Source organism: Hylobates moloch, unplaced genomic scaffold (assembly GCF_009828535.3).
Source record: "Hylobates moloch isolate HMO894 unplaced genomic scaffold, HMol_V3 SCAFFOLD_2, whole genome shotgun sequence".
Lineage (NCBI taxonomy): Eukaryota > Metazoa > Chordata > Mammalia > Primates > Hylobatidae > Hylobates > Hylobates moloch.
This window is the reverse complement of record NW_026652277.1, coordinates 93,221,138-93,231,977: the sequence shown is the minus strand read 5'-3', so window position 1 is coordinate 93,231,977 and position 10,840 is coordinate 93,221,138. Positions and strand designations below refer to the sequence as shown.

The window sequence follows — 10,840 nt, the reverse complement described above, 5'->3', positions numbered from 1 at the left end:
AGGCTGAAGCAGGAGAATTGCTTGAACCTGGGAGGCAGAGGTTGCAGTAAGCCAAGATTGTGCCATTGCACTCCAGCCTGGGCAACGAGAATGAAACTCCATCTCAAAAAAATAAAAAATAAAATAAATACAAAATAAATAAATATTTAAACACAATTTGGGTTCTACAAGTGCCTGGACTACAGGTCTGTTTGAAGGAGCTGCCTTGTTTGTGGACCCATGGTGATGTCATAATTATCGCCAGTAATCAATGCATGGATTCAGGGTGCCAATGGTTGAATATGATCACGGTGAACTCCTTTTCTAAAGCCTTCTCTAGCCCTCTACAGATGTACTATGGCCAGGACCAAGAAAATGAAATTTCTCAAATGTCAGTGGTCCATAACAGTTAAGTATGCGACATGATTCTCTTGGTTTTCATTTCTAGTGAGGAAACACACTTACTCTTCTTCAATTCCACATACAGGACAGGCTTAAAAGCTTCTCCCATATCTCTGAGAACATTAGACCATGCACTCTTGAAGAAGGCTTTCCCTTTTCCTCCTTAAAAATCTTCCTCCAGCAATTGAGGGTTCCCATGTGCAGTATGTTGGCTCCTTTGGGTCTGCACAGGGCCAAATGGGTAGAAGGTCATGTTGGCCACACCACCACAGTCTGGGCAATCATCTGGCTCACCATGATGTGGTGGTCTTGGAGTCAGGGAGCATGCCTTAGGCCTTCAGGCTGCCCAGAAAAGGATGATGCCCTGCACAGAGATGCTGAAGCCCTGGTACAGGCCCCAGATCCCATCAGACTTACTTATCTTCACCAGACAGTCTCCTAGGTCTTTGAACCTAAATCCCAGATCTGTATACGATTTCTCAACATTGACCACCAGATGGGTTCTGGCAAAATCCAGCAAGTACACAAAGCAGAGACAGGTGGCTCTGGCCGCCTTGTTGGAGGCCAGATTGCGGGCAAAACAGCTCTAGAACTGTGTGTGTTCATCCATACTCCCAGGAATAGCTGCGTCTGCTTATCCTTGAATGCGACGTTGAGGGCTTGCTTAAGGAAGTAGTCCACAATTCCTGTGCACTGCTGTCAGCTGTCACCTGCTTCCTAGTGCCTTGCGTCTGCTACAGCAGCTTCACCTGCTCAATCAGGGCCACAACTATCTTGGCGATGGCAGCAGCAATGCCACCAGCCAGATGGTCCTTGGCAAAGGAGATGGCCTGTTGTGTCATGGTTGCACAGCAGGAAGCTCAGCACATGGAGAACTGGGAGGATTAGTGCTGCTGGCTCAGCCCTGTGACTGCTGGACCCAGAGGCCTACCCCTTCTATTCTTGATCTGGGTTAATGGCATCACCATTTACCTTTCTCCCAACTTAGAAAGCTTGATGTTATTCTCACCTTCTTTCTCTTGCCCTCCACATACAGTCAGCTGCCAAATCTTGCTGCTTCTAATTTTAAAACATCATTTGATTCTGTCTCTCCCAAACCCTATGCTACTTGCTTAAAATAGGCCTTCATCATATCTTCTTTGGACTGTTATTGAGACAGCCCCGTAATCTGTTCCCTTGATAAGTTTTTCCCCACCATGTTCTCCATACTGCCACTGTATGGAGAGTTACTGAGAAGAAAGCTTATCAAGTCATTTTTCCGTGTAAAAGCTTCTATTGGTTCTATAAACCCATGAGGTTCAAACTCTGTTGCTTGGCTACAAAGCTCTTAACCCTCTGGTGGCAATCTACCTCTCCATCTTGTTTCCTTTCCTACCTTCATGTTCTCCAAACACATTCTAGGTTTCTTGGGCCTCATATCCTCACTACTTCTAGCATATAACCCTGAACTTTCAGAAGTCCATACGTGTTTTTTAAAGCAATTCCTTTCTCTCCACTCCACCCCCATTCACTTGAAAAATTCTCCCATCTGTTAAAAGCCAAGTTTAAGCATCACCTCCTCCGTGAAACTTTCCCAGATTTTCCCAGGCTACTGGATGTTCTGTTACTTTTGCTCTCAGAACACTTTATAATCGCTATAGACTTTACAGTGTAGTCCTTCCTATTTACATATTTGTAGCTCATAGTAGACTGTAAGCTTCTGATTATTAGTGTACTAGATAGAAGTTGTTTAATAAATACTGGTGAATAAATGCAATGTTGTTTTCTTCCCAAGATGTTTTGGGGACCAGTCTTTCTTCCTACTATAGTCTTAAAATACAATCAACTCAAATTTAGATTTTAATAGCCTCTAAGCTGACCATCTAGAACCACACTATTCAATAATGTATCCACTAGTCACATGTGGCTGCTGAACATTTGAAATTCAGCTACTCCAGGCTGGGCGCAGTGCCTCACGCCTGTAATCCCAGCACTTTGGGAGGCCAAGGTGTGAGGATAGCTTGAGGCTAGGAGTTCAAGACCATGCTGGCCCACATAGTGAGACCCCATGAACCAGCAGGGTCTCGAACTCCTAGCCTCAATTTTTTGATAATTTCTTTATTAAAAAATAAATTCAGCTACTCCAAAATGAAATGAGCTGTGTTATACAGCATTTTGAAGACAATATGAAAACAAGAATGGAAAATATGCCATTTTTTATATTACATCTTAATATTTTGGATACATTGAGTTAAATAAAATGTATTAGTAAAATGTATTTTATGTTTCTTTTTCTGTTTTTAAATGTGGCTACAGTATTATTTAAATTTATACGTGTGGCATGCAAGTATTTGTACTGGACATCGCTGTGACCCTTCAATCCATCCTGAAGGTTGTTTTTTGGTGGTAAACCTGTATTCTGTTTTTCTGAGTCCTTACAGTGCTGAACAGAATTTTTGTAGGGAGGAGAGGTACTCAAAAAATGGTGTTTGTTTACTGGGTACTGCAGGACTAACTTTCCCAAAAGATCCTTTTTATTATGCTATTATCCTACTTGAAGAATCTACAGGTTTTCTTTTTCTTTTTTTGGGGGGAGTGGGTGGGGAAGGAGTTTTGCTCTTGTTGCCCAGGCTGGAGTGCAGTGGCCTGATCTCTGCTCACTGCAACCTCTGCCTCCCGGGTTCAAGCGATTCTCCTGCCTCAGTCTCCTGAGTAGCTGGGATTAAACAGGCATGCGCCGCTACACCCAGCTAATTTTGTATTATCACTAGAGACGGGGTTTCTCCATGTTGGTCAGGATGGTCTCGAACTCCCCACCTCAGGTGATCCACCTGCCTCGGCCTCCCAAAGTGCTGGGATTACAGGCGTGAGCCACTGTGCTCAGCCAAAATCTACAGGTTTTCTACTGTCAATTGCATCAAGGCCAGACTACTTTGTCTGGCTCCCCAAGTCTTCCATAACCCCATCATAGTTTACTTATGCAGCCTTATCTCTCACTCTGTCCTAAGTAGTACCTTTTGTTCCAGTCTGTTTTCCAAGGTACTTCAGGTCTTCATGCTTTTGTGCATGCTGCTCTTTCTTAATATCTCCCTCCCCAGTCCCCATCTAAATCAAGCATATCTTCAGGACAAGGCTCATAAGTTCTACCTCCCACATAATGTTTTTTTCTGTTCATTGGAACTCACCAATATCTCCCTAGTTATTTGTCAGAGCTATGTAGTAGAAGCTCTAATTTGTTTAATTACTGAGCATCTTCATTGCCATATCCATTCAATTTAATTCCACAAACATTTTTGAGCCCCTGTGCCAAGAACAGGGCTAGGTAGCAATGAGGGTCACTTTTATGCAGGGCCAGCGGCTAGAAATTGGCCTTACTAAAATGTGTAAGACCGACTCTTGCTCATTGCCTTTCTTAGCATCTGCTTCACTGAAGGCAAGGACTGTGTTTATTCGGCTTGCATAAGCCCCATATTAGAACTTCCTCATAATATACAACATGCCAAATCATTGAAACTGCGTCACCCAGAGTTCAAACTTCATGAGCCTGGATTAGGGTCTGGGTTCCCATGTAAAGTGTTTTCTTTCTTTAGTTCTCTTTCTCTTGCATTAAAGATCACTATTTACACAGCTTCTTGTTAAAGTATCACCGCCTAGTATTTGGGTTCCTGGTCACACTTTCCCCCTTATGGAAGGGCTTAACTGCCAGGTCTTTCAGACTCTGGAGCCAGACTGCTTTGGATTTGAATCTCAGCTCCTCCACTAGTAGTTCTGTAATCTGGTCAGGTTACTTAACTCCTCTATGCCTCACTTTCCTCCCCTGTGTAATGAGGATAACAATATCATAAGGTTGGGGAAAGGGTTAAATGAGCTAACAGTTCGTTGAACACAGTAATCACTCAATGAAATGTTATCCCTTAATACATGTCACTACTAGATTATTTCTCGCCCTTAAAAATGTAAGAGACCGTTTTTCCTCTTTTATTCCATCCGTGTCTCCAGCTTCTAAACTGCAGGCGAATAAACCTCGAATGAGTAAACGAACCCACCCAGTCGCTAGTTATTTCTGCATTTCCAATGTTGTGCCAGCAAGAGCAAAGGCAAATGGGCAAGTCAAAGTAGCCTTCTTGTAAACGGTCTTCCATTACTGGGTTTTACTCGAGGCCCTCGCGGACCATCACATCTCAAAAGGGGGTAAAACTCGCATGAGGCAGTGCCAGCTAGCTTTCGGGAATCACCTTGGGCAGAAGGCCTTTTTGCAGAAAGACTCGGAAGCCTGGGTGCCGCACGTTCGGCGCATGCGCAGCGCGCCCGGCGCCCGGGTTCCTTCCTCCGCGCCACCCGGAAGCCTCGGCGCGTCCCAGTCCCCCTCCCCCTCCCCCTCCCCTTGCCGGCTCGGGTGGTGCGTGCCGGCAGGCCGGGCAAGGAGGCGGGACACGTCGGCGCTACCACCACCGCCGCCGCCGCCCCTCCTCCAGTTCCAGCTGCCGCTCCGCCGCCGCTTCCTGGGCTGAGTCCGCCCGCGGTCCCGGCGGCGCCAGGTGCGTTCACTCTGCCCGGCTCCAGCCAGCGTCCGCCGCCGCCGTAGCTGTCCCGGGCTCCCCGCCCCGCTGCCGAGATGGCGACGCGCTCCTGTCGGGAGAAGGCTCAGAAGCTGAACGAGCAGCACCAGCTCATCCTGTCCAAGCTTCTGAGGGAGGAGGACAACAAGTACTGCGCCGACTGCGAGGCCAAAGGTAGCTTGGACGTCGTCGCTGCCCCTGGTCGGGGCCTCTTGCGACCGGTGACCTTCCCGCCGCTGCGGCGCTCGGGGCCCGAGCGGATGCCTCGGCTTCGCCAGCCGGCCCTTGCCCTGACGGGAGGGCGGGTGGCTGAGCAGCCGGGCGCAGGGCTCCTGTCGACCCTCAAGTCCGCCAGAGGCGGCGGCGAGGTCAGGCCCGCAGGCCCTGTCAGTGGCCCCAGCCTCCCCTCCTCCCCGACACGGGTTTGAGCAGGTGCCGGGGTAGCGATGCTCGGACCCTCCACAGGGCTGGGGGTAGGAGCGGGGCTGGGAGCGCGGAACCGGGCACGGGTCTGGGCAGAGCTTAGGGTTAGAGAGTTGCCCTCCTAGCTCTGCTCATAGCTATCTCTGTGGGTGGGGCCGCCCTTAGGTCTCGATTCCCTCCTCTACCCTCCGGTGTGACCACGTCCTCCCTCTCCGGGCTCGGATTCTTGGTCTCCTAGACGGAGCCCTACCTGCCTGCCTACCTGACAGCTTTTGTACGAGGCTTTTATCTCTGCTTCCTGAAAAAGAGTATGGTGGTCTTTTTCGGTGGGTTTGAGTTTTACGGAATAAATTAATTGGAAAAAGGTCTTTATTAGTAGTAGTACTGTTTTTTAGTCTGGTTATTAGCCAGAATGAAGAGGAATTTCGTCACATGAGTCTCTTGGAGGCCAGTGGGTTTGTATTTCTGAAGATTTTAGTAATTAGGTTTTCTCTGACCAGCTAGTTTGGGAGAATATGTGGACACCGATTTGTGTACCTCATAAATGTTGAAGGTTTATTTTAAAGATCTAGAGATGGAAAAGACCTAATTTTAGTTTGTTCGGTTGGAGGGCTTCTGCCTCAGCCTTTGAAATAGATATACTATTTTTAGCTGCTATGTTTTGTGTTTGGAGATCTGATTTATGTTTAATGTCTTGTAAGTAATCTCAAGGGAAATATTTCTAATTTTTTTTAAAGGAATGTCTTGTGTAGTTAAGAAAAGATCGTGTATATTTTTAATTGGTTTATTTCGTTATTGGGTGAGAAATAGGGTAATTCTCCAAAGCAGGAGACAGTCTCTTTGGGGAATGTCCTTTAAGATTTCTGTGTTATTTGACTTAGACTTTTCCTGAAGCTTTACTGTTCTTTCTCAATACTATATAAATGAGTCACATTTCAGTAGGCTGATAATATTTGACTAGACTGAGCCACACAGCATCAGCAGGTTACTTCACTGTCGTAGCAGGTACTGAATTACTGGAACAATCATGTGGGAATACTGTAACTAGATTATTTTTATGAAGCACTTTTCAATATAGTAACTTGATTGAGTCAAGATTATATTTATCCTATGTAACCTTTTCAGGTGATGAGTTTTTACAAAGTCCATGCCTGGTTGTTGTAATATTTGTTTTCCTAATAACTTGATTGTGTGTGGTTATTTGGGAGTTCTGCACTGTGTTTAGGCTCAGTTGCTTGCTCTTCATTGACTGCACTAGCAAAACACTGAAAAATGGTCCTTTAAAAGGCCAAGAAGAAGAAAGAAGCTGAAGCTAAATAGTACACATTTTGTCATTTTGAGTAATAACATGGTTAAGTAGAGATGCTGGTAAATATTAAATCTGTTCATTAAAAATCGACTAGTAACAGTTTCAGAATTAACCTTCCTTCATCTACAGACATTATTAAAAATAATTTAATTTTTGTTCAAATTTCTGTCTCCAAAAAAGTACTTTATTAAATCAGATTTTCACTAATGCTTTCTAAAATAATACAGATTTTTAAAAGCCGTTATTAACCATGTTAACTTTTTTTTTTATTTACTCTTTTGGGGTGGAGAGAAGAGAATCATGTACTTCTTAAATTAGGATCAAAAGTTTTACTTCTTTGGACCTGAAGAATAGGAAGTATTCGTTTTGCTCAATGTTTGTATTGCCATGGAAATCAGTAGATATATATTGAACGAATGTCTTTTGTATTTTGGTTTTGTCTGGCCTTTTGTTGGTTTACTTGTTTTGAGAAGTGAAGGAAGTGGGAGAGAAGAGAGTGGTATCAAGAGTACAAGGGTGCAGCTTGAAGGGCATGAACTCCACAGTATAATTTACAAGGATTATTTTTTTCTTGCTGCTACTAAATCTAGAAGAATATTAAAATGATCTTGTAAATTATTTCATTGTTTTATCTTGATCTTTCAGGCAAAAAATCACAGGTAAGGCCACTGATTGGTTTAATTAGACTTGATTTCATGGTTGTAATAATTGAAAAATTCGACGTGATAGAGCAATTGATGTAAATATATTTTCACAGTTTTTGAGTATGTGGTAAGGTTGAAGTACATTATGGAGGCTTTTTTAGTAGAATTCTTGGCTTGTTACATGATTTTGGATCTATATGCTAGGATGACATAATAAATGTAGTACTTTTAAAAGATATGTTAAAGGTCTTACTCTACAGCTCAGTTACTAAGAAGTTTCATTCTGTGTATGTATTGATGTTTTCTTCACTGTCTAGTAAATTGCATCAAACTTTTCATGTACTGTATTTCAAAGTTATTTCCTAGTTAACTCAATTTTCTTTGTTTCAAAGAAGCTTCTTCCACTGATCTTTGAGAATATGTACCAAAACTAAAGCTTAGGATTTGAGGTGCCTGTATTATCTTGCCTTATAATAGTTGGTAGGGGTATATCAATTGGGTTTTGACATTTTCTTACTGAATCACCAGCTGTGTTTCCTGGATTGACAGTATTTAGGAAGCAAGGAAGGAGAAAAGGATGGCATAGGCGCCAGTTTCCTGCTCTTGATCCTGCTCTTACCAAATCTGTTGAACAACTGGAGAATTTAAGAACAGGCAGATGGAACTACTCCTCCTCTCTCCTAGCTGCATTCATGACTCAGTGGGAGTTTAAAGCAGCTCTTGTTGGTTATTAGTTGGTGGCACTTTAGGGAGCAGTGAGGACTGGGGACGCCTTGCCAGCTTCAAGTTTAGTTTTCAGTATTTAAAGCGTTATCTACAGGTAATCCTAGCTTTGATTTTTTCTTTTTTCACTTCTCTATTCTTTCACATGCTCAGAATAGGGCATCTTGTGCTGGACATCAGGAGTAGCCTGAACTTGGCTGGGTAGGGCTCCTAGAAAACATCGCTGGGCTGGGCAGGTACCACATTGACATGTCCCATGCTTGTTAATGTATATTTCTGAGATTTTAAAAGTGCATTCAAGACCAGCCTGGCCAACATGGTGAAACCCTGTCTGCACTAAAAATACAAAAAACATTAGCCAGGCATGGTGGCAGGCAGAGGTAATCCCTACGTGGGAGGCTGAGGCAGGAGAATTGCTTGAACCTGGGAGGTGGAGGTTGCAGTGAGCCGAGATCGCACCACTGTACTCCAGTCTGGGTGACAGAGCAAGACTCCGTCTCAGGGAAAAAAAAAACCATACAGATAAAATTCACACTGAGCAGTTTCTTCCCACTATCCCCTCTCCCCAGCCCCTGGCAGACACCATTGCATGTTCTATCTCTGTAGGTTTGGCTGTTCTGGATATTTCATATAATACAACATATGGACTTTTGTTTCTGACTTTCACTTCATATGTTTTCAGAGTTATTCATTTTGTAGCATGTGTCAGTACCTCACTCCTTTTATGGCTGAATAATATTCCATTGTATGGATAGACCACAGTTTATCCATCTATTGATGAACATTTGGCCTGTTTCTATCTTTTGCTAGGTTTGATTTTGAGCATGTTTAAATTGGTATGAAAGTGAGTCTCTTGCCCATTCAATTTTGGGTAGTCAGAAACGTAAGGTTTTTTAACTGTAGAGATTGTTTTGTTTAGCCTGTCTTGATACTGAGAGGGTAAGCTCATTGCTCAGATCAAGCAGTCGTTTCTTCGTTCCGCAGATCTTGACTTGAAGACACACTGTTAGATATTGTATTAGGTAAGAGAGCTAAAAAAATTTGTAAGACCTAAAGGAGTTTGTTTAGTGTGGGTTGTGTTTTTGCAAATAAATGATTCTAAAATGATGTGCTCAGTGCTTGTAATAATGGTTTTAAGAAATAACTACCTCTATACTTATTTTGGGCTGTTGTTCCCCTTGCACCTTGACTTTTGCCCATTGGTGGTCTTTACAGTTCCTAGAATGCTGTTTCAAGACCTTTGCACGTACTGTTCTTCTGCCTGGGAAGCTTTCTAACAAGTTTTTGCCTGCTCAGCTTTTGCTCATCTTTCAATTCCTGCTTAAATGTCTTTTCAAGGGAAATAATTCTCCTTGATCCTCTGAGATTAGGTTAGGCTTCTGTTTATACATAAAAGACAACACCCTCAATCTTTTATTGCACTTACCACAATTGTAATTAAACATTATTTAGGTAATTATGGGGTATACTATATCCCTGCTGGATTATAGCTGTAAGAGAGAAGAGATCTTGTTTATCTTGGTTGGGGTAGTATCCTCAGTTTTCAGGACATGTGGTAGGCAAATGTAACTTAGCAAATATTTTTTGAATGAATGAATGTGTGAATGAATGAGCACAGAGCCCCTGGCAGGCAGCAGGGTGTGTGAAAGGGAGTGCACCTGTGAAAGGGAGTGGCATGTGGAGTGACCCTGTTGGGACCAGTCACAGAAAGAGTCTTCATTTGAGCTAGGTTCTGAAGGTGGAGTGGGATGTCATCAGATAGAGAAGGAATTAAAGGACACAGCTGCACACACAAATGTACCAGTATGAAAGAACAGAAAAAGTTTCCATATGGCCCTTACTACATAAGCTTTCTTTAAGCACGATCAGTTTTGGTAGTCTCAGGTCAGAGGAAGAACTGGGACAGTGAGGACTGCAGGCAAATCCTGAGTTAGGAGATGTTGAACAGTGGTCCAAGAAGAGGGTAAGAGGACCTAAATTCACACAATGTCAATATATAAGTCAGGGTATAGAGCAGGAAAGAGATCCACTGTAGCTATTTTCAGGAATCGGGTACTTACCAAGTCATTGGAAGGGCTGCAGGAGGGAAAGTCAGGGAGCCACTACTGAACTGCTTTCAAGGCCACACATACCACCACTGCTGCCGCTGCCCCACTGTCATAGCTGCTTCTCACCCAGGAAACTGGCATGCTGATGGGGGAATAAGGCCTATGGAGCTGCAACCACTTAGTGTCTGTAGACATTTTTTGTTAGTTGCCCTTTCTGTAGGAATGTGGCCTCTGTCCCACTTGTGCTTTCCATGTGCAGATAATTGGCAGATCCTAATTATGTCCAATACCTTGCCTTCAAGGGAGTCTTTTAGCTTTCTTTTTCAAAAAGTAGAAACGTGTAGAGCCCATTTGATTGCAAGAGCCAATCCAAGAGTTCATGTTTTTCATTAAGTCTTTGATATTTTAGAGTTGTTACTTTTAAAGTGTAGTAATATTTACTAAAAAGTAAAGTTCACCTTGGGGAACTGGTGTTTATTATGATGTTGATGCTTATAGGACAAATTTATATAAGTAAAAGTCTGATTATAATTCACCTAAAGAAATTTGCCAATCTAAAAGTTTCCTCACAATGTGAAACTTCAGTCTGATGGGTCTGTTGTTCTTGTAATTCTGCTGATCTTGAGATTTTTCCTGATTGGGGAGAGCCCTGGTATCGGAGCTGGGATGGAAACCATTGGTCTCTGACTCATCAGTTTAAAACTTGGGCTGCATGTTGTCTCCCCTCCTTTTGTTCTTCACAGTTCATCTTTGTCTTTTTTTGTTTGTTTGTTT

General features: G+C 43.2%; 1 protein-coding gene across 5 annotated transcripts in view; it reads left to right on the top strand.

The window, feature by feature from the left end:
- Window positions 1-326: 326 nt before the first annotated feature.
- The window catches only part of SMAP1 (small ArfGAP 1), a 199,925-nt gene continuing 189,411 nt past the window's right edge, over window positions 327-10,840 (top strand). For 4 of the 5 annotated variants that reach the window (XM_058435297.1, XM_058435303.1, XM_032153843.2 and 1 more), the window contains exon 1: window positions 4,743-5,093. In XM_058435297.1, the coding sequence (XP_058291280.1) occupies window positions 4,976-5,093 (118 nt within the window). In that variant the 5' untranslated portion in view covers window positions 4,743-4,975. Of the gene's footprint in view, window positions 371-4,742; window positions 5,094-10,840 lie in introns of those variants that run through there. The other variant, XM_058435301.1, reaches the window with a different exon arrangement.